Genomic DNA, 24,911 nt, shown 5'->3' with positions numbered 1-24,911 from the left:
ACAAGCTTTGACAATCTGACTCCTTTCTGTTCCACTGACAGCCTGGTCTGCAACTGGGCAGCTCCTAAGTGTTGTAGAAACAGTAATAGATAACAGTAGGGAATAAAAGCTCTATATAAAAAAGGGGGGGAGAGGGAGTGTTCTGGTTTATGGCTCATAGCATCCTCCAACTTCCTTAGTGATTTATTTGGAATATGAATCTTCCACATTCTCCTGACATTTATCTGAAGGTGGCAAAAGTCCATTTGCTGTAATTACTAGTCCTCAGTAAATAAAAAAGAAAAACTTTCAGGGAATTACATGGTCTCACTGCACAGAAAATAGTGTCAGTATCCACGGTCATTAATCCTGCATCACCACACAAAACACATTCTCTTTCAGGTTCTCACACAGATTTAGAGCATATCAAGAAAAGAATCTGAAAGAAATACTTAAAAGAATATAAACCGGATCTCAAACCCAAAGTATGTATATGAAGTCTTAAAAGAATATAAAAAAGATCTCAAAACCAAAGTATCTGTTCGAAGGTTTTCTGCAAAATATTTCATTTTCAGGTTGCACTCTGCAAAGACAGGGACAGGGAACTGTCATTTCCTGTTGTACCTTTAGCTACATTCAGTGAGGTCTCACTCCTCAGCTGCCTAATGTGGAAGCCGCTGACATAGATAAAATTGGAGACATTTATCTTGGCACGTGACAAAGTGTCTTATCAGCCTCATTAGTGGCTTAGTACGTCTCATCAATCTTTAGTATACCCAGTGGTAAATGCTGCATGCCTGACATTGGAGAGGAATAGGCACATACCAGAGAGGCCAGGTTGATGATCTGTGTAGTCATGAATAAATTTCGTTTTAATAAAGGTGTCTAATGCTCACGGAAAGTGATAGCCTTGAAGAATGAGTCTTCTGTTTATCTACCCAACAGGTGCAGGATGGCCAGTGTCAGTAGCTGCCAAATTGTCTCAAAACCTTGACTTGCAGTTACTGCGACTCGGAGCAAGGAGGGTGCTCGAGACCATCTGTCCCTCTTTAGCCAGACTATCAGAAGAGATCCAGCGAAGGATTTTCATAAGACGGATGGATGTGTGGAACTGGACCAAAATTACCAAGTTCACTTTGTACAGGACCCCTAGGAACTGGCAAATGGAAATGGCTTTACAATATTGCCAAGATAGTTAATTGGAATCACTGAAGTCCATGGAAAATGTAGTTTGCATAACGGCACACTAAATCCATAGCAAAGATTGAACAGACTCTCTCCTCCTTGGTCACCGTTTCCGTGATTCACCCAGATGACTGATGTTTGAAACAGCCATGCTCCACAGATCTGTTCTGGCTTATTTGGCTCCACTGAAGCATGGGTTTTGTCATACTGTAGATAATGGAAAATTCACAGATGAGAAATACAATTGAATACAACATCAGCATGAGAGTCTAAATTACATAGTGAAGAAAATAAAACTATAAAGAATAGCCAGGTAATTGCAGAGCATGGGACTAAAGGGAATCAGAATCACATGGTGGGCACAAGGAAAAGTAATTTCTTCCTAGGACCACAAGCTGTAACAGAGGTCGAGGAACATATAAAGTCCTGCACTTAAAGCTGCCCCTACTAAACATTCTGACCAGGACAGTAAAAGGACAAAGAATTTATATTATGATTAAAAAAAAAAAGAAAAAAAGAAAATTAAGAAAAAAAACCAGTATCTGAAACAACCATGTGAAACACAGCTTCTAAAAGAAGATATTTATCATCTTAGCCTGGTGTCGGTTGTTTGGTTTTGTTTGCTTGTTTCTAATAAATCCATGGCTCTTCTAGAAAGTAGAGAGAATAGGATCAGCCAGAGCATGGCGGCTATGAAATTGAAATCACAGAACTTCAGAAAGAGGAATTATTTTCTACATGCATACAGCGAATAGCAAAAAGGGGCAAAAACAATCAGTTCCAAGCTTCCCGAAAAGGCTTTGGCAAGAGACTGCAGTAATTTGTGACACAGGCCAAAAACTAACAAATATAGCTGCCCAGAATAAAAAAAAACCACTGGCAACAAAAGACAGATGCTGACAAAGCTGGACTTGAAGAATTTGTATTTTATGTGGACCTGGTTTAAAACCAAACTGTGACTCTCAACTTACTCAGAAACAGTTTCAACTTGGCTAATACTCCACCCATAACAGACTACTGTGCAAATTTATTTTACTGAAGCATGAATCATTACAGCCCATGCAAGTGTTTCTTTCCAAAAGCTTTGCTCAGAAATATTTATGGGCTTAAAGGCAAATGTACTATGGCAATTGAAGTGTTTGCCAATTACAAACCAGTTCATCAGCATATTCACACACATATACAAGATTCCTTTATTATAGGCTGAGACTTGATTCATCATTGATAGTAGAGTAGCACTGTACAAACACAGTGGTGTACGAGCTACGCCTCAGTGTGAGTAAGGATTTTGCACATCCCAAGGCAGCAGAAGAGCAGAACATCTCTTATTGTTGCTGGCCTTTGAGACTCTCAGAGGAGGCACCTTCAGCCTGCCCTCTGGAATCCAAAGCAATCCATATCTGTACAGCTCTCAAGATATTTCTTGTTCTCCCCTTTTGGATAGATGGCTACTGATCGCTGACCTGAACAATACATTTACCACCAAAGATATAAACTTCTCTACGCTTAAGCTGCTGGTATCAAGATGAGACCCATGAATCTTTAACACAAACTGGTAACCAGCTCCTACATAGGGGTACGTACTCAACCGCATACCTGAAGTTATTCTAATGAAGCTTTTACCACTCTCTGTTTAATAAAAGACCTTCACTAAAGCTTATACTGGTGCAAGTATCCCTAAAGAATGAAATATGTTTTGTTTCTTTTCTATGCCAGTTAATCAATTAATGATGAAATCAATTTATCATCATCCTTTAAACTGAGAGTTTAAAGGTTATGGGAGTACCACAAGCAGACAAAGCATTCTAGAACTGATGTAGCGCATACACCTTCCTCTACACAACCCAGACACTGCTCCTTATGTATCCAAGGATACTGCCACTCCCCATCACCAGCCACTCCTGATACACTGGTTTTCCACTGTGAACTGTACTCCTTTTCTTCAGACATCACTCTTTCCAGGATGCAGTCCTCCACTCTGTGGGTAGGTCCTGCATTCTTTGTTCCTAGATGTATGACCTTCTACTTGGCTGCATTAAAGCATATTTTATTGGAATAAGCCAGTACCTCAGATCACTGAGTGTAACTGAGAATATAGTTTGGAATCATCATGTTTAAATGAAAGTAGTATGGATGGCTTCCAAATTCTGGGAAGGTTTGTTCCCCAGATTCATTCTGAGAGAGATTTGATATAAAAATGTGTAGGAGAGCCAGGATTACTTATACGGAAAGATAAACAAAAGGATTACATTTCTATCTATTAGGAACCGGTGGAAATGTGTCTCTAAAATGACCTTACCTTTCATCTTGACCGAGTAGAAGGCAACAGCCTCACCATTTCTCCAGAGTATCTTGGCACACTCGGTGGCAGAGTGAGGTAGAAAGAATGCATCATTAGCTGAACTCCCTTCCAGCATTCCAAAGATAATGTAGTTCAGAACAAAGAGGACAATCCTTTCTCCAAATGTCTGGACCTTAGAGAACAAACAAAAGCAGACCAAAGGAAAATTAAGCAGAGCATAGTATTTTGTGTTTCATAAAAGGCTTCAAAATTGAAAGGGACTGGGAAGGAGGAGGTCAGGAAACATGAACACTTAATTTGGGGAAAATACCTCATGAATTGCTTCAAACAGAATAATAAAAAAGGTTTTCCCCAGTGTCCACCCTCTATCTAGAGGATGTAGAATAATCTAGTAATGATTTATAAAGCTTGGCATATCTCCTGTTGTCACAGAGAGAAATTCTAAAGTAGCAAGAAAAGAAGTATCTTGATTGTAGTCACAGCAAACCAATCACAGATTTGGAAACAGGATCAAGGCCATCTAATCTACCCAAAAGTGAAATAAAGACAAGAGTCACTGTGTTACCCTGGTCACCTCTCCCTCTTAGCTGTCCTGCATCAAAGAACTTTGGTGGCTCAGGACTTTACTGAGGTAGACACTACACAAAACAGAGAATAAATATAGTCTGTCCCAAACAGCTTATAATCTAGGTGTAACATGAACAATTAGTTTTTATGCCATGCTTCTTACTAGACCACCTCCAAGGACAGGGAGGTGGAAGAATATAAAGGAACAAAACCATCTCACTCATCCAGGTAAAAAGTGGTGCCAACAAGCTTTATATGAACGCTGACAAAGAAAACGGGAGCTTCCACAAGTAATGACAACTTACCCCTTAGCAATGACATAGAAGGGGCAAGTTTTCTATTTTCAGATATTTTTCTATTCTCTGTTGATACAGCGGACTCTTGAAAGCCTGAAGGCCTGTGTTTCTGTTCCAAGTTCTATCTTGCAAGGATTGAACCCTTCAGTTCAGTTACTCACAAAAAGCCTATTTAATTCAGAGAATAATTCAACTCTATGCATGGCAGATATCGGGGAATGATAAAGGATTAGAATCATTAAGACCAAAGCTGGACACAGAGGGTTTGGTATGAAACAGAACTGACTTAATAGCCTCATGGCAACACAACGCTCACATCTGACTTCTTAGTTTAAGCAGACTACAGGTCACCTAAATCTCTCAAATTATGAAAAAGTAGTTGCTCCTTACTAAGATAATTTATTTGGAAAAATAATTACAGATATAGAACCTATTAAATAACAACCATTTCTTAAAATGAACACACTATAAACATTATCCAAGGTAAAAAAGTTCATAACTAGCTAAATAAGACATCATTCCAAAGGGCAGTAACACCTTCCAACAGTCAAGCAACACTAACACGGAGAGTTACTGCTAAGGTAGTAATTAGGTTTAGCTGATTATTCCTTTAGTAGGCAGAGAGGGTAAACTAAACCCAAACCAACATAAATCCCACAGCTAAATCATCAACTGCATGCAGAAAATCGTTTAGGGAGGGTTTATGTGCATGCTGCTGCGCAATGGGAGACATGTGAACTACCTCGTGAGCCACACAGCCCAGAACCCATGGGTTATAAAGCATGAGCTATAGGAGACCACAGACAATTACATGGGATCTTTCTAGCTGGGAAGTTCCAGGGTAAAGGCAAGTGTTTAAAATAGCATCCTTACCGAAATGAGGCCATCTCTAGAAGGATCAGCTGTCTTTACTACATCTTCAACAGGCCACCAACACTGGTTCAAATAAACTGCCAAAACTACAAAAAGAAAGAGATAAGAGAACACGTTAGCTGCAAATAAATACAAAGTTGGTTCTGAACCTTTCCACAAGCAGCCTCTGATCTACTTCTCCCTCCAGCTGGCTCCAGTTTGATCTGCTGTGAGACAGCAGAACAACAGTTGTATTTCAATTTCACCTCTGTGCCCCCTGACATCCAATTTTCACTACTGCACAAGGCATCAGGTAAAGGGAATTTTTCTCAGGAACTGATGTGACTTTGGTGTGACAACCTGTGTGCCACGTGAATAAAGCACATCCTGCACAACATCTGTTCAGCAGCAGCACAGTAAGTTTGAGTGGCATTTGGGACAGAGAGAGCTACCTAGCTAAAGGTTACATTTGTGAAGTTTCTTTCAGGCTGTTCCCTGTCCACATGTATACATGCCCCTATGTGCACCCACACAAGTCAAATACAAGTTTTCACATCCACTTTATCAAATACCTTTTCAGCTGCCTATGTGATGGAATTTCTACATATCTGAAACTTTAGAGAACAGACTCCTAAATCTCTGCATGGACAGATGTTCACACAAGTTCAAATGCATATAGAGAAGTTGCTACCAACAAAGGACAGACATATGCACATATGAGTAAGATACGCAGCCCTGAAGCAGAAATGCATTACCAACCTATACATAAGTCAAGTCTTATGTAGGAGCTATGCAAAACTTGCACCCCACTTCTCATCCTTCCTCAATTTTTCACATATGCAGAAACATGGATTTAAACCCTACTCCTACATGTTCATCTACAGAATTCACTGTCTGCCATTAGATGTGTAAGAGAAAGACTGAAGCAGCAACAGTGACACAAAAATTGATCCCAAACTCTGTTCACTAAGAAAAGTTTTAACCCAGGGTCATTTCAAAGGATATAGAATAGATTCTAAAGGCTTAGATTAAGTTTTAGAATAAAAACAGAAATTTGATCATTTATGACACATCAAGAAGCAAGTATTTCAGCAAAAAGAACTTTTATCATGGTGACGTCCACCTAAAGAAAGCACACGGCCACAATTCCAGGATTGCTCAAGAACATCACCACCTTTGCTATCTTCAAACAGGGCAGCTATCATCACCATCTTTAGACAAAAAGATAAAATGTAATACAGGAAGTATGTTGCAAAGAACAGCGTGGAATTCACACCTCTTGAGTCCTGAGAGAGTGCACTCTCTATGGCTTTCTAAGCTACCCAACTAGGGACAAACCTAAGAAAGTTAAAAACCATCTATGAGTTAGAGACAAATGCACCCACAAGGAAGTGAAATGGCTTTAACAGGATTCCTCATTTACCTGGTTTAGCCTCAGGTTACACAAATGTCATTGATGAGCACAGGTTAGTTTCCTTTTTTGCTTCAGTCTCTACCAACTCCCACTGGCTTTAAGGCTGGAGATTCTCTTAACTAACTTATAGGTCAAATAAATTATTAAAGCATGTGCCAAAAAGTGTTACACTTTGTGTACTGGCTTAACAATGAAGAAAGTATTGCACGCAAGGGCAGATGCCTGTTTATAGCACCAGATTCAATTCATTAAATATTATGCGCTTACTTGCATGGGGGTTTCATACTCTTTCTGTGATGGATTCAATCTGTTCCCTCAATCCCTTCACTCTGCTTTCAAATGCAAGCAGCCACTGCTCCATTACACACCCATGAAACATGCAGCTACAATGGGAGCTGAGTCAAAGGGGACATAATGGGCTAAACGTGGACTTTAATGGGAGCTGCACGGATGGCTGGCACATAGTTCAGCCATTTAAGACACATAGCAATGGTCAGGAAAGTTTGCAAAAGCTTTGAGGAAAATAGGAAGGTGCATAACCATGTTGTAAGGAGCTACTTTTATAGAACATTTACTGTGCTATTCAATAATTTAAATGTGTGGAAGGGAACACTAGTTGACATAGCAACTGTCACATCACATTACTTGAGCAACCTGATCTATATGGATGCCTTCCCTGAAGGAAAAACATTTCTCCAGATTTCACACAAACATATGTACTTTGCTTTTTGTTATCATTTTTCAAGTCAACATCTGGTCCGCAGTTAAATCCATCCATGCTTCCCCATATTCTCATTTTCATTTTATAATCAACTTTCAGGAACACTATTTCACATGCAAACATGTCTTGGGAGACCACATGTTCCTTCACTCTCCTTTCCCAGTCTTGTTCTAAGACATTTGGCTACATTCACCTTATCATAAGAGATCAAGTTAGTGCTGACAGTAGGTTACACACACCACCCAAAACCTGTGTATGTAATTACAATGACCTTGCAATTGCAAGACTTGATACGCTTGATCTTGCAATTGCAAGACTAGGTGAAATGGATTAAGTCCTCTATATTTCAGTTCACAACTAAGGAGTATGTACATGCTCGGTTGGGTGGATTGCCCTGTAAGCACCAGCTTGCTAAACCTCAGTACTTCGATCACTTGCAGTCAGACAAACATATTCAGAGTGTTGCAAGAAGCTAGGAGCCTGTGAAGCACACGATTCCATATGGGTATTTGGAATACAGTACTGAACAACATGGACTTGAATCAGGCACTAAGCATAATGCAATTGTGATTATGAAATGCCTCTTCTTGCTAGGCAAATGTGGATCCCTTCCCAGCCCAGGCCTGGATTATGTTTTCACTTTCTAGGCTATGCTGGCCAAACGTTCCCTCACTGGTGTGCAACTATTTGAATGAAATGTGCTCATCAAGACTCTACACAGTGTAAAGCAGAAAAATCAAAGCAACATCCAGCTTGGTACTTCTTTCTCCCCAGCCTTCATCTGAATTGCTGATACGCATCCCTCAGCCACAAACTAAATTAAAGGCAATGCTATATATGAGAGATTTACTTGGAGTTTGTTTAATAAATACAGAATGCAACAGTTCTTCACCTTAGATAAAGTCACCTTTACCTTAATTTTGGCACTATTTCAGATGGATGACACACTTACAGAGGCTGCTTTTGCCAGATTTCCGCCTTGGAAGGAGCATGGTAAATTACCCCAAGTAGTTCCATGCAACTGAGCCTACGTCAGTGCCAACACTGGAGGAAGCTCAGAGAATACACATCAAACTGCATTCTGCAGCACCAACATACTCTGAATAGCTGTGCCCCCAGTTCCCTGTCTTTAAACTGGAATAAGAGCCTATCCCTCTCTTTCCTAAGAGTCTTATTGAAATAAATACATTATAGCTTGGGAAGCATGCAGATGCTGCAGCAATGGCAGCCATTCAAGTATCTAAGATAGATCTCTTTCCCGCAACCAATTATATTTTCTTCTACAATTCCAGTTTTACTCAGTGATTTGTTGCAAATGCCTTGTGATAAATGTTCCATGGCATCTTACAGTTATTGTAAATGATTATATACAGCAGACAGAAAATGCCACAATAGGGTATGTTTATTTAGTGTTATCAAGATGTTAATCACCCATGCTATGCTCTGGAAGCCCTTGCAACACAATTTACATTCCCATAAAAATATCTGTACAGATATACTAACAGAACAGAACACTCAGCCCACCAAACGTAAATTACAGATGCTCCCAACCAAGACCAAGTCCTCTGGAAAAGCTGCCATACCTATTTTCTCTTTGAAATATGCAGGTCATTTCAGACCACAAGCTACGCATCGCTTCTAGACAACCCATCTGATCAAGAGGATCAGATATAAATCTCAGTGTTGGAATCAAGGACCACGTTTGCATTAGCAAGACTATCAAAACTGAATTCACAGAGCAAAACATTTGGCGCAGAGAACCTAATGTTCACAAATTCAAGCCTGGTCCTGAAACCTTGTGCTTTTGGAGTACATCTTCTAGTTTCATTTCAGCCAAAAGCAATCCAGTTCACACACTCCGAGAGTGCTCCTTGATGTGAACCGAAGCACAGTATGTGGGGACAACCAGGAAATTTGCTTCTAAGAACACTCCTGGTGTGAAGTAAAATTAAAATGCAGATCCACCGGACAGCACATGAGAAAGTGAAGAGCTCAACCCCAGCAAGACTGTTTGCTTCTCCCATCTGGATGGGACTTGAGTTCACAAGGAAAGTGTAAAGCTCAAGGGAGGAAGAAAATCACACAACCTATTTTGTGTTTTAACTTTCTGCCCATGTCCTTAAGGAACAATGACCAAGTCAGTAAGAACTGTTTTTCTCTGAAGAAACAGGTTTTGAAACAATTGGATCTCTTCAGTGGTCAGAACAAAAGGTCATATAGGTAAGCAAATCCAGATGGACTTGCCACATTAACACAGTCTGCTGCCATAGGAGTCAATTCCAAAACTGTTCAACTGTGAGAAAAATCCTTGGACCAAGCAGTTCAAATGGATATACTCATATGTATTAGGTATGCACACACATATACACACACCCCAGCAGGCTTTAGAGTACTAATGAAAATTGATTAAAATTCATCTAAAGGGGGGGGGGGGGGGAAATCACATCAGTCAAACCTAATGTGTGTCAAAAGACTGGCCACATGTTTATAGCATATAAAATCCAGAAACAAAGAACTTCCAGTAAAATCCTTTAAATTATACTTTGAAAAGGCAATATTAAAAGCCAGATGATGTAGGCTTTACTCAAATAACCAGACTTAGTGATCTCTGTGAGTACAGGCTGGTGACTCAAGCTAAACTTTTGCAAGGGGGTCACAGCAGTCAGTCAGTCTGTAGTTTATAATAAAATAAGGTGTTTATTCTGCTAGCTTCAAGCTTTTAATAGAGATAGCTATCATTTAATTTAGGCTCCAATGTGGACTTGTTTGACTTGTTCCTGTGGGAAATCATTTTTACCTTGTGTACATGTATCTCATTAATACTTGTTGTTCCTAATATTGGATCATTTCACTGAAGGTTTGTGCTAAATGCACTGCTTTCACCTGCATTTAATAAGTCTATTTTTGCATTGTAGTTGTTACAGATCCCCATTCCTCCTGTGCAGCCCAAACTAACTTAATGCTGTTTTTAACCACATTCCATTGAACATGAGTCAGTAGCTCTGCACAACTGCACTCACAGAGCAAGTTTGGCCTCCAGTGTAGACGCTCCTCTCCTTTACCACACCAGTGCCTCTCTCTCTTCAGAAAACCATGAATGGAATATATAAATTAATGTCAGGAAAGTAATTCTATATCAATAGTTTTAGAGGGACCAGAAAGTCTTTTGACTACACTTGTAACTTGGAAAGGTCTCCTACTTTCAATTGTGAATCACAACCCATTAGCAAACATCCAATTGAAATCATATGTAAAAGAAGCTGGAAAACTCTGCAGTGTTCACCTCTAACCACAGATGATTTTAATCTATTTTTTGTTCTTATGAAGAAATTTCCTGGTTATAGGGTTTGGACTGAATAATGAACGCTTAGGTACACTAATAGTACCTGTTCTAGAAGTGTAAGATCTTTATCTGACACACTTTAGAACTGAAAATAGAGTGCTAAACTTCTTTGCCTTGCCTTTGCTGTATTATTAAGAATACTGGCTATTAAAGCCTTTCAGGCTTATCCTTTAAGAAAATAAAGTATGTTTTTAATGACAGATGTTGTTAGTTTGCTGCCACATTTGGGAGCTGAAAGTTTAAGATGTTTCACCTGTTCTACATTCCCTGACACGATGGGTCAATGCATAGGTTCATGTCTTTGTTGTAAATGTTCCCAAAATTCTATAGCCCATTGCTTCACAACAGCTCCAGCACTCCCTATTTAATCTAGGTGGGTTGCAACCTGGGCTTTTGATACTAGGCAACTTGGAGCCAAGCTTCCTGTTAGTGATATCAAGACGTGTTATTTACTTTACATTTACATTTTTTTGACATTCCATAGTCAAAGACACATGCCTAAGGGAGTAAGTAGGAAGAAATTAAGCTGTGTCTGAAGATACCATGATCCTGATAGCAGGAAGATAAAAAACTTAGATACAACTACTGATCAAATCTTAATAACTTGTTGATACTCTAAGCAGTGACTCATGAAACAGAAACACCAGTAAGCACATGCCGACTTCTACTGCCTGTAACACAACTGCAGTGTGTCCTTGTCAGGCTGACACATGGCTGCAATAGGAAAACACCAGCATTACTAGCAGCAAGCACGGCAAAGCTGGTAAAGTTTAAAGAGTATCTTGGGAGAACTGCCCAATAAAATTGATTTAACTCAATTCCTGAGCATGGTCTCACTCTAAATTTACCCCTCACACACCAGTACTGGAAATACAAGGCAATTAAACCCAGGACTGAAGAAGATACCATAAAGTTAAAATAACATTAAAAGAATCAGTAAGACCTAATACATTTTCACATAGATATTTACTGTTTTTATAAGGATTTCCAAATTCTATCCAAACTATGCATTAAATTTCACATCAACCTGAATTAGAAAAATATTACCCCTTTGAACAGACTCAGAAAGAGACACAGATTTACCCAAAGCGATTTTTCAGCTACCAGCAGAGCTATTTACACATAGAAGCTCTGACTGTCAATCCTCCCTTCTGATCAGTAGCCCACCAACACAAATCCCTGCCAGGGAAACTGAATTCACTTCATATTCAAAACAAACCCCCAAATATTTAAACATACAAGCAACAGACCATCTTAAAAGAAAAGAAAGCACGACTACTCAAACTTCAAAATATTTTGACCAATTCTAACCTGTCTCTTTATCCTTTGGATCAGTTAACAGCAACATTTTGCAAGTAGGATTATTTCGGTAGAGAGGGACAAAACACACACAGGATTCTTCCAGTTTAACCTAAAAAACAAACAAGCCCTGTAGCAGTTTGTACTGCAACGCTCGCAAGAAGTATTTCATGTATTAGATGCACTTAGGATATGTTTTACTAACATTCATGGGATAAGCTTAGCACAACACCTTCTCAATCCTGAACTTCATGGCACTGAAACATACATAATAGTCTAAGATTTTCAGTAAGTAATGTTAATTTGAAAGAAATCAAGCTACCAAAGTTAGTAAAGACTTTAAAACCGACTTCATATGATTAGTACATAACCTGGCTTTGAAGACTGTTACATGCAGACAAATAGAGTTATGAAAGACCAGACACATGAAGTAAAAAAAAATACAACTTGCGCTTCTTCCAGCATCGTCCAGCTGAGTACTTGTGGTGTTTTGCAAACAATGAATTAAGCCTGAGGGTACAGGGAGTATCAAAGCATTAGGGCAGTGCCTGGGCAGTTTATCTTTGAGGCACAGGGAGGGTGGATAATTGGCACAAGGTGGTTATGTTGAAGGCAAAGCTAAAATCAAAATGCAGCTCTAAAGCTCTCAGTCTTAGACTAAACTTCTAAATGATGTGACACATAAACACAAAATTGCTGTGCTCAAACAGCTCTATATGCATAGAGATGACGATTTCCATATGAATATTGCAAATGCTGTCATGTAAGTTTAGGTACAAGGCAAAGAGCGTGTGTGATTTAGCACAGTATGTACTGTACTTTCAAAAATCTGGTCCATTGTGTATGTGTGGGTGTGCCTCTCTCTCTAATTGCACCCATTTGTCAGTTTGCTCTGAAACCCAAATCAGTCATGTGATACATTTAATATTTCTTGGTGCATGGAAGGAGTAGTATGAATATGGATTATTCAAGATAACGACTTGAAGTTGAAACTGGTGTGCGCTGGTTTATGAGTGCCAAAATCCTGTGATCATCTATGTAAACACTGGGCTCCAGGAAAAAAATAGGAAACTGTCTGAAATCTGTATTCATGAGCTTCCCAAAACCTCAGTATGTTCTGGGGATTCGGGCGTTCTTTGCATACTTCAACTCTAACAGCATCCATGTCTTTATGGCACCTGGGAGCATTACTATAATGAAAAGGCCAGTCCTATTTCCAATACTGCTATGATTGGTATTTTGTTTTATAAGGTAATGTGCACTTTCACAGGTGCTAACAACATCAGCAGGAGCCAAGCATAGCTTTCTGTGTATGAACTGCTGCCAATGAGCTACCATTCTGCCTTGCACTAATCCTTGCTATTTGTGTACTGAATGCTTGACCAAAGACCACGCCATACCAAAAAGAAGTTCTGTGACCCGAGCAAGTGGGCTGACAGCCACTTAACACTTGCTAAATAATTACTCGTGGTTGCTGGTCCTGCCGCTTGAAACCTGCTTTAATTCAAATGTGCAGAGAAAAAGCCGCCTGGAAACTGCAGCCATTAAACACCAAAATCCTCATCCTTCAAGTTGTAGGTATAGAATAGAGATTGTCAGCTGGGATGTTCACTGGGGATGGGAGCTTTACCTTATTACATTTATTTTTAATTACAAAGTATCAACATCCTTTGAACTGTTTATTATAGAGCATAAGGAAAAAAACAATACAGCAAGAACATTACCATTACTTATGCCCTTGACTAGCTGTCTGACTGCAGATTAGATTAGACCTGAATTAAATGAATGCACAGAGAAACGTGTTGCTATGAGACTCAAACCAGTCATGTGATATACTTAAGCTCTGATGACAAACCACAAAATCAAGACAGTTCTAAATCAAAAGGTAGAAGTCCACCTTTAACTGATCTCACTGTGTCTCGCTATTGCAGGAACACACACAGCACTGCCTGGGATTTTAATTTACCCTCCCTTCTAATGGAACAGCAAATGAGCCTCTCAAAGTACAACCAGGCACGAAAGGCTGAAGACACAGAGCCCTGAACTGGGGGATCTTTGCATTCTCAGGTTTGTTTGTATTTAACCCTACACAGTCCACTAGAGGGCATTAAAAGAGTATTTAAAGCTAGTTATCACGGCTCAAAGCTACCCACCTGAAACGGTGGTTTTCTGGAAACTACTGCATATTATTTTCTTGAATTGTACAAAAAGCCACCGTATTCCAAACATTTATTTCAACTAATCCACTTACTGGTTTGACAGTACAATAACAGTTAGCCCAGCACACCTTTTATGACTTAGAAAATGCTCAGAATGAAAGGCTTCACAGGTTGACTGAAACCAGAATTTTTAATAGGCCTGCTCAGTTAACTCCAATGCATTCCCCCCAGGTGGCTCAGGAATGGACCCTAAAGCATTGGCACCTACTGTATTTATACCACCTATCAATCACATCTCATCAGAATTCCTTTAGGAGAACCCGTGTTCAAAATCATTAATCTAAGTATTGGAAAGAATGGAAACAAAAGACAGACTATATCACAAAACCTGTGTAAAGTGCACAATAAAGGCAGGAAACAGAGCTGCACCATGGTATAAACATCTATCAAATTCAGTTTTGATTTGGTCCTATAAGGAGGCAGCTCAAGCTGCAAAGTTCAGCTGAGTACTTCAAACCCTCATCTACACTCAGAGGGATTTAGATTTGTAGTTCAAACTTATCTCTCATTTGCAGCATGGAAACCATTTGAAATCATGCAGAATTTGCTGATTTTAAGAGATTTGTAATCCAGCCACACCAGTTTACCCCTATTCACAGACTATGAGCACAACCAACAAAGTAGTTTGCAACTATTTAACTTGCAGTATGAAAAACATCAGCCTCATACCTCTTCTCCTCCAGGGGTTGAAAAAACATCAGGAATGGACGATGATTTCCTCACTAGTTCTCCATAGTATGTTTCAGCATCTGCTTGCAGAACCTCTGGATCTCCTGCTAATGTATCTACCAAGTAAAGGCAACCTGTAGTTAAAATAAAACACGAGATATTTTTACTTGTTAAATGACCTGAGACACATGAGTATTAAAATCTCTGTTTCCCCAGCAGTTGCTTGGTATAGGGCCCTTACTGTTCCCATTAGAGCCTTTGGTATAATCCTAGTCTAAAATAGTAAGGCTGGTAAAAACCTCTCTATATGTTATCTACCTCTTGACATGCAATTTTACAAAGTAGAACCATGACAGCATCAAATCACATTTGTTTCCTTTGAATTCAACAAGCAGAGTCTCAAATTCCTCTACGTGTAAGTAAATAGCTTTAAAGCTGGAAGAGCAAAACCAGAAGAAGTCTTCAAAACACAGCCTCAGTTTTAGTACTGTCCAAAAATATAACAGGAAAAGAATTCCACAGCTTCCACTCTTTCTTGGAAGACTGCCCCTTTATGGTCAGTCCATGACCTGTTGTGTATCATTAGTTTTCTCTTTCTCTTTTTTGAGTAACTTCAATTGGGCTCTTCACAATGAATATTACACTATTTACCTGCGTAAGTTCCCAAAATAGTTACTATCATCTTTTATGCAACAGTTTCTAATCTCTGAGACTCGATGCTGAAGGGTATTCATGCGAGGTGTTTGTGAACCGCATGCAAACACAAACTACATACATCTGATGCCTGTTACCTAAATGCAAAGTTCAGCTCGGTGCTCGTGAGGAACCAAGCAGCCTGCTTCTGATGAAACAAACCATACTGACTGGTGGCTCATCACTAGCTCAAGATAAAGAACATCACAACAAATGGGTTAGCAGCCCAAATAATACGCTGACAGTCTTCTATCGTATGGAGGAAATGGTTTCAGTTTAAGGGGTTTTCAATCAACAAGATACACCTGCAACTCTTGTAAGCCCCAAACTGCGCACAAAATCTTCTATCACTCTGCTATAGTTGCAACCTTAGTTCTGGATCCTCCACTTTCAATCATGGTTTGCTCTCACATGGCAGCTCCTGTGACCCAAGTTTTATGTCAAATAAATACAGGGACAGTAAGTGCAAACTAAACGGCTGAGATGATGGACAGTTTTACGATGGACACTGCAAGAACTGTCTATGTACAGATTCAGAAACTATGAATCATAGAAGTACTATATTGAAAATGACACCTTTCCACATGAGAGTAGGAGCATGGGATTTGCGTACCAGGTCAGACTATTCACCCACGGTCTCACCACTATCCCTCTGGCAGTGATCAGTATCTGATACCTCAGCAAAAGGGTAAGAAACTACAGCTGGTAATTCACCACTACCCAGCACTGCTTAAAATGCTTTAAACACTATTTCCCTGCCCTTTGCAGACAAACAGCTTACATCCTGAAGCTTGACAGCAAAGCTATGTAGTCAGAATGCTGAAAAGAAGCTACCCTGTAAATGGTATTCATAGTATGTTTGTATGTGACAAAATGGGAGAGAAAACAGCATTGCAACACTGGTGAGTTGAGTCACGTTATAAAATCCTAGCCAGTACTTTGCAATGGCAGCTTTCCTCTGCAGCAGCCGTCCCTGGTGTACTGTGTAACATCAGCAAGCAAAGAAGCCATAGAAAGGAAAGAAATTAAAGAGTATTATTAAAACATTTAGTAATTTAATGAAGTAGATTTACTAGTAAATTAATTCTTTATTAAAAAGCAGCATGTAAGACTTTGGTATAGCACAAAGAGAAATATTGGCCATGCTAATAAATACTATTCATGAGATGCTGGTTACAAAGCTACATCCTGCCATTGTTCTGCCAAGGCAACTTAATGAGCACAATCACGCTTCTTCCTCACTGAACAAAACAACTGGTACCTTCAAAGTTACACTAACTTTCTGGTACATTCTGTGCTTGCATTCTAAGGTAATAGTGACCATCTGAAGGATGAAATAATGTCACAGATTAAATAATGAGGCATTAGAGAAAACTTCTGATCAACTTTGCTTTAAAATAAAAGCAGCGCTTCTGCATGTGGTTCAGTCCGAGTCCCCTATCAGCATCTTGGGATACCAAAACTGCTAAATTCCAAGGACAGCCTTTTAACCCAATGTGAATTACAGGATTTCACTTGAATTTGATCTTACCTAGCGGCAACAAAAGAGCACACTGTGGCAGCCAATCTGCTGGACACTCAGTGAGCACTTCTTTCTAACAGTCCATGTGCACAAAGGGTTACCAGCTGCGGGAAGGAGGGAGTGAGGAAGGGGGGAGTAAGGGGAGCAGGAGGGGCGAGTCATAAAAAGGGGGCCTCTTGCTGCAGCCACAGAGGAGGGACCATAAACCGTAAGGAGAGTAAATTTAGAACAGGAGGCCTATTGCATTAGAGGGATTCCTGACATTCATGCTGAAGTGGCTGACATCTTAAATAGCCAAAGCTGATAAACAAGGTCAAGACATCATCGAGGTGGATTCTGTGGCAGCAGTGACAATGAAGGGTTTACAGACAGGTACCAGACTTTGTCTTTTACATGGCACTGGCATTCAGGGCAAAGGAATAAAACAACTTATTTAGAAATAAATAAATGAGAAATCTGGATGGCTGTATTTCCATTTCAAGCATACAGAATAGATTTTAAAGCAAAACCTAACATGCTTCTGCTTCTCCTCTCTTTTGTTTCCATGGAGCAGCCTGGGCCGCATTCTCAAGCAAGGATGTGTAAGTGCATCTCTACTCACTCGAGTGATCTGTCATCAACTGCACTAAGAATCTCATTTCTAAAGTGAAAAGCTACAGCTAAACCCAGCTATACAAACTAGCGGGTACTGCCCATACACCTCCGTCACCTTCATGAGATCCCACCCCTCCAGCACCTATAGGTACCTCAGGCTAAAACGTCACACAACTCTGCCAATAAGGCAGAAATCAAGGCCCCTGTTTCAGTCCTGATCCCTAAACTCACCTTTTTCTAAACCCACTGCTATTCCACCTCTGATCCGCTCCAGAAGAAAGAGCTGATTTTTATGGTGGTTTCAGGAAGTGGACAAATATCCTTCTTGAGAGGTAAAAGTCAAGCAAAGTTCAACTCATTTATGACCCACAAAAATCAGTATGTGGGAATCCAGATAGATCCGATTAACACACTTATGTTCTGCATCAGGTAGATAAAGAACAAATGCAGTCACAAACCAAAGACAATATTCTACCTTAAACTAGAACTTAATTTTTGTAGATTAGAGACAGACCTCCATCATTACAGATTCAGCAAAAATTTCATTCTATCAGTTAAAGTAAGCAGGAAACATTTTTCTATGGGCAAAAGAATTTCTTCTCAATACAACAGAAAACACATGGAGCACACACTCGTACGTGAAATTCCACAAGTGAAACTACAGACTGCTGTAATGCCTGAAGGTCAATGACAGAGTTCAATCTAGTCAGATATTCTGAAGATTCTTTCTGATGATCCTTCTATATCCTCTGCAACTAAACCCTGTGCCATAATAGAGATAACTAGGATACAGATAACCACAGACTTACCTCATGAACACAATGCTACGGCAAGTCAAATCACTATTATACCCCTCAAGATCTCTTTTACTAGACTACTCCTTTTACTACCTGTGTATTAGTTTTACTATATTGCCATTATCTAACAAATCAGTTACAACTTGGAACAACCAATTCTCTTTATAAAGATGTCTTAAATAATCATTTCAGTTTCAAATTAGTATATAGTGCCACTATACTTAAATCCTTTTTGACCATGAAGCCAATACACCATTTACTAAACAAGAGATACTTGCTTTCATTGTTAGGAATTTTCTATTCCTGCAGTCATGTGTAGCTTACTAATACTGTTTCCTTCAGCCAACCAAGTTGGTGGTGCAGGTTTTTCAGACTAGGCGCACCACTGAGGGATTGCTGGTACTCCCAGGAAAGACCTACTTGTTGAAAAGCCCATTTCAGAGATTTGCAAGGGCATTTAGGATGCAGCCAGACTGTAAAGCAAAATACATCAACCTCACCATAGGTGAAGCATGAAAAGTGTTGTGTCGGAAGTGAATTAATCATTTATTCTACAACTACTTTTTCATGTTCTACAAACACAGAGAATGATACTACAAGCATCCATTAAGAACTGTATGTTTACTGAAGAGCCACCAGCCACCACAAGATTTGTATCTGGACTGTACATCTTTGGACATTTGTGCATAATTTTACATGTAAAAATAAGAAAAATACTTCAGTCTGAATTCTAGTGGTGCAGAAACAAGATAGAGAAAAAGAACTTAACGTTTCTAACCTTCAAATTTCATCATTTTGCATTTAGTTCTGCCATTCCTAATGCTTGCAATAGCAGCACTGGTTTTATTTATTGGCTTTATTTTCATGCCAATATATTTCACAATTAAAAAAAGAACAAGAACAGAACAAAGCAGCAGGTTTTAAGTGTTTCTGACAGCACTGTGAGGGGTTTTGTCCAGAAGTATTTTCCAATTCTTTTTTAATCAAAAAACACTTTGCAACATAAGACAAACGTGCATCAACACAAAATGACAGTATATTATGCCAATATTTAGGAGAGAATGTTCTTGTAATTAAGCCAGGCAACTGAGACCAGAACTTCTGAGATTTATTCCTAACACAGGTGTGTTTTTGTGGCTCATAACAAATCACTTCATCTTCTGTCTGGTTTCTTATCAGGTAACTGTATGTCTTATCTACCACTTCAAAAGGATGTGATGTTTTCCTTATCAGTGGCTCTGAAGTCACAACATACGAAGACAAAGAAGTCATATAACAGAAATTGTCCCCTGTTCTCCTGTGGACTGTCATTTCCACACTATGGCAGCACAACCACGACAGTGTCTAGGATCTAAAAAACTTTTTTATGCCCTTCTAAATCATGCGCATCTAACAACAGTGCTTTCCATCACCCTCTCACAGGAGTGGGAGCTCTGTGTCAAACAGCAGTGCTTAACATCAACTCTTCTCCTTTCCTTCCAGTGAGCTTGAACAGCTCCATGCATGTGGTTATCATTAGACAACCATATTTGTTTAACCTTTCAGAGGAAGGAAGAGGTCTTTGGCACGTTCCCGGGAGTACATGCAGAACTTGAATCTCATATCCTGAACTTAATTGAGCAAGTACATGTCAAAAACCCAAGTTCTAGTGTAAGTGAAACTTCAGTATCATAACAACGTGCGGTGGCAATGGAGCTATACTGGGCAAACACCGTGGTGTGGTATCTGTCCAACATGGCAAGGCAGCTCTTAACCACATACTGTACATCATTAATGAAAACAATGTGCTTCTCTAGTGCATTGCTTCCCACAGGTACTAACAGAGCAATCACTCTTGGAACATAAAGGATGAAAAAGCGCATTGGCGCGAACAGGTTTCCATGTTTCCATTCAAAAATGCCATTTATGTACTACTATTCCATCACAATAAAAAATGGCAAGAAGGGTTACAGAAGGCAAACCAAATACAAGTTTCTGTCTGTAAATCATTTTCTGCTGTGGAATCCATATACAAAGGCAGATGGGAAATAAATAATCCTAATCCCATTCCCCGTTAAGGAACCAAACAGATGAGTTCAGCCGTAGCTACATGTCATTACTGCAAATTCTGACACTGAAATGGAGGGCAGACCAAATGTCAGGCATCCCAAATGCAGGATGCAATCATATTTGCCATCTCATTCCTGCTAACACGTTTTTACTGCTGATTTCAGAAAAGGGAAGAGAAAAGCTTTAAGGATACACATACATTTAGCAGAATGCAGATGAGCAAAGGCAGAGACTAGACAAGCCTAACTCTGAAAAACACCAAACATCTTTAATTTCCACTCACTTTAATGAGCTCTGAAGACCCTCAGAACCTCATCGAACTGGGGTGTATAAAACATGTGTTATTTATTTTCCAAAATTTAAAGTAATCCACAATTTATGAAATGGAAAAAAAAACAACCCAAAACCTCGGACAAGGGAATTAAATAATTGATTTCATTACTTAGCTCTTTTTGGAAAAATACCTAGATGAAACCACATTATTTAAAATGTTTTCAAGGCTAGAAAAGCAAGTGCCTATTGAAAGGCTCACATAATGGCAAGTGCCTGCTGAAGGCGTATTTCCTCCACTCTAATCTGCAGTACTCCCGGACAGAAAGTTCTAGCAAACAGGTTCCAACTCTATTTTTCCTCAGATGGACCTTTAGCAGTGTTACACATACAAAAATAAAGCCACGCCAAACTCATAGTACAGATAAATTAAAATACATCTGTGTAAACAGGCTCCCCCTGTCCTATTATACACAGAATGCACATCTGGATTGGCATGTTTTGCACAAAGTTCTAACCTAATGTAATTGAAAAAAGCTGAGGTGCTATGGCCCAGAAACAGACCTTATTAATAAAAACTGTAGCATACTGTTAAACCATGGAAGTGCTACCAGCTGTAACTGTGACATATCAGGAATTCATACTTCTACACATCTAACTCTCTTTTTCACAGAGCTTAGACATAAAAAAGAAGGAAGGAGCTTACAGAATAACTCGGAGAAGCTGCAGTAGTGAAGAAGAGGGACATTCAGGATTGCAGTTAATTAAGGCTTTAAGGTTCGTGTTCACATCAGGTTTTCCTCAAGGAAATTCCATTGATTCAGTGGGATTGCTGCTAATACCTCTGAACATGCGAACATCAGACTCCAGTTCTTAATAGGTACTGGTTTTCACACAACTAAGAAACAGGCAGAAATGATCTTGGTAAAGTCTAACTTCAACTACTGAAGGCAGTGGTATGGATTTTCTTGTACGTGTAAGAAAAAAAAATATCTAAATTTGTCAACTTATTATTTGCCTACCCCTTAAACAAAATAAAATATAGAAGAAAAACAGACAAGTTTTCCAGAAACTGTGTCCATACCGGGGGCTTTTTCCAGCAGTTATGTCAGTGCTACATCTTGTTTCATCATACCCATAGCCAAAATAGTGTGCCAGCAGAATTTCATCATCCAGGCCTGACCTCAAATTAGAGTCTGACTCTTAAAACCTAAGCAAAGAAGAAATGGGAGGCTCTAAATGGCACTAAAATATATCACTAAAGTATTTTCATTATTCAAACAGGCTGATTGGAGAGGAAAACAACAGAAAAGATTCCCTGAACAGCAGTAGAGCTTTTACGAATCACAAGTTCAAATGTAGATAGTGGTAATTCAATCCTCTACAAAGGTGGAAGGTAGAACGAAAGGAGGATGCATTGGTCAAAAGTCATTCTACAACTTAAGGGAAAAGAGGAAAATAATGTCTCTCGGTGATAAACAAGGAATAGTGAAAGAGCAGGAAATGACAACTAAGTTTGGCAAATAGTCTAGCATAACGATGATTTCATCCCATGGGGAGAAGCCAGCCAGACAGGACAGTTTCAGAAAGAAAAGCCATATTTTAAGACCAAGGAGCATTTAAAATTATTACTGAAAAACCCACTTGTCACAATCTGGCACCAGAGCTAGTATTTAAGTACCACATTAAATGCATTTGTGTATTACTACCATCATTCAAAGTAGGTATGTGTAGGAAACCTAAGGCTGTATTACAGACAGCCCTTACCCTCACGTCATACAAACTGCAGCAGTATGTGTGCCATACCAAGATTACCTGAAAGCCCTGGTTTGCTATCAGAAACAACAACATTTCCCGAACAAACCAAGAAGCAATGAAAATATGAGACAACTGTCTAGATTGTCAAGGATACCAGTTTCAGATTGCACATAATTTGAGCTGCAAATGCTTTTACCTCTGACAAACCTACTACTCCCACCAGTAGAGTGCGTAAGTCTGCCTAAGAAAGCCCAGCAGCCTTTCTCTAAATTACTTACAAGGAGCAATTTGTACAGCCAGAATAATCTCAAAATAAAGCAATTCATTTGAGGAAAAAAAGGAAAGAAACAAAAAAATCCCTTCCCCCAGTGTTTTCCACTTTGCTAAATTTATTATGTGGCTGCAAATTAACACATCACCTGCACTAGCTATCACAAGCCTCTGAGCCAGTCTCAGAATTTGCCTTAATAAACAGCTGCAAGTAGTGGAAGAAATATGTAAACATCTCTTTTGTTTCTCTGTGCCATTGTGTCAGCTATTCTACATGTCTTTGAAGGTGCTCCAAAATCAGCATGGTTCTGCTTTTCCCTTTTTCTCCTTTTGGAAGGAGGAAGAAACAGAGAAGGACAGGCTGGCAACAGAGGGCTACCTCTGTACTTGCTGTGCTTTTGACAGTAAAGCTGAGAGTGTTCAAATTCATTTTGCACAGGCTCTTCTGTGAGGACAAAAGAAACCACTGCTGGTGGTTAAAAATGCAAAAGGTTTTGATTGTAATGGCTTGACAATCAGCCAAAGATATGACTAGGGGGAACAACACAGCAAGGCAGCTATGACCAGAATGGAAGAAACAAGGAAAAACACATGGCTTGACTTCAGAGCAGAAAATTGACTTAGGCTTTGCATAAACGATAGCATACCTCCAAGCTTGCTTGATCCACAGCCTGCCTGGAATGAGAACATGTAGTCTAAAAGCAGAGCCTATTAAAAGGCATAATGTTTCTAAACGGCATCTGTTATGTACTAATAAGCATTACTTAAAGGACACAGGCCTTAAATTGCTACCAAACGTGCACTTATCTGAAACTGCTGCAAGGCAATCATTACAGAATGTCACATGACACCACGGGAATTTGAATAATATAAAATGTTTTTATTTAGTTTGGCTTGAAACCATGAGGCAGGAAAACTATGGAGGCACTTTCTGAGATTCTGAAACTGTGCAACTTCACAGGAATGAAACACTAGCAAGAATTACATCAGCAGAGCCATTTGCCATCTGTTGTCAGTAATACTATAAAGACCAGCCACCAGACAGCAGTTTCAAAGGTTACAAACACAACGTTTTCAAGCATCCACAGACCTCTTGATAACTGAGCAGGACACAGTTTACTTCAGATATGTGCAACCTGAGGGCCTGCCAATCATTTTGCAAAGACAACACAGCAGAACTGTGAATTGCCACGCGAGGTGTTTGGGAGTCTCTCAGTATGCAACCATTATACAATGTGGAAAGCACATACCAGCTTGTTCTACGTAGGTTCTTATAATACACTCACAACCATAATGTCTGCACACCTCCCACTTGCAAATTTAAACTGGCTAGACTTTCTCTTGTGTTGTTTGTTTTCTCATACTTTCCCCCAAGGGAAAGAGCATATTCACTGCAGTGCTATTATAGAAAGGGACTCGGGTTTGTTTGCTGGGTTTTGGACTGTATTTTTTCTTTTGAGGGAAGTAGTTAGGGTTTTGTTTCCTGTTTTCTTTCCTTCTAGACCACAACTACATATTTATGTTAAAGAAAGCAAAGTTTTAGTACCTTGCCCTACCTTTGGCATGGAAAGCAAGGAGGTTATGACAGCCCTTACCTCTTAGATACACACATTCCTCAGCCTGAGTAAAATTCTGCCTGTTCCACACATAAGATTTTAGCTACACTGGAGGAGTATGGTTGTTGATCAGTCTCATCTTAGAGCTTTGAGCAGCTCTTCTAGATGTGGGCACCACATTCGTGATATATAGCACTTTCATGCTACCTGAATTTTGTGGTTCCACCTTCCAGGCTGCTGACCTCCTGCCTGTAAACTGATTAACATGGATTTCATGGAGGGCAGGGAGATTTCCATCTTCCTAGAGTGACAGATGGAAATTCAAGGCTTCATTAATGCAGTTGTTAAACTACACATACAGGTTTTTCATCTGGTCACTATTTCTCAGGCTCCAGAGAGTCGCATATACATTCTTACCCACTGAATGTCCTTCCTAGCTTTACTGATGGTTAATTCTTACAAATCCAGAGTGTCTTAAAATCAAAAAGAACTTGTGACAAGGCTCAATTTAAACCAAGAATCTCAAGTTCTAGGTGAACAGCTGTCCTGCTTCTCA

At 39.5% G+C, this 24,911-nt stretch overlaps 1 protein-coding gene across 2 annotated transcripts in view; it reads right to left on the bottom strand.

The window, feature by feature from the left end:
• FAM169B (family with sequence similarity 169 member B) overlaps positions 1–24,911 on the bottom strand; it is a 38,645-nt gene that overhangs the window by 11,531 nt on the left and 2,203 nt on the right. Inside the window, exons 1-5 of one of the 2 annotated variants that reach the window (XM_030496693.1) lie at positions 21,907–21,982; positions 14,847–14,980; positions 11,971–12,070; positions 5,203–5,288; positions 3,464–3,638 (exon numbers count right to left, since the gene is read on the bottom strand). In XM_030496693.1, coding sequence (XP_030352553.1) covers positions 3,464–3,638; positions 5,203–5,288; positions 11,971–12,070; positions 14,847–14,980; positions 21,907–21,943 — 532 coding nt within the window. In that variant the 5' untranslated portion in view covers positions 21,944–21,982. Of the gene's footprint in view, positions 1–3,463; positions 3,639–5,202; positions 5,289–11,970; positions 12,071–14,846; positions 14,981–21,906; positions 21,983–24,911 lie in introns of those variants that run through there. The other variant, XM_030496695.2, reaches the window with a different exon arrangement.

Source organism: Strigops habroptila, chromosome 9, assembly GCF_004027225.2.
Source record: "Strigops habroptila isolate Jane chromosome 9, bStrHab1.2.pri, whole genome shotgun sequence".
NCBI lineage: Eukaryota > Metazoa > Chordata > Aves > Psittaciformes > Psittacidae > Strigops > Strigops habroptila.
The sequence above is the reverse complement of the archived record's forward strand: the minus strand, read 5'-3'. Positions and strand labels throughout refer to the sequence as shown.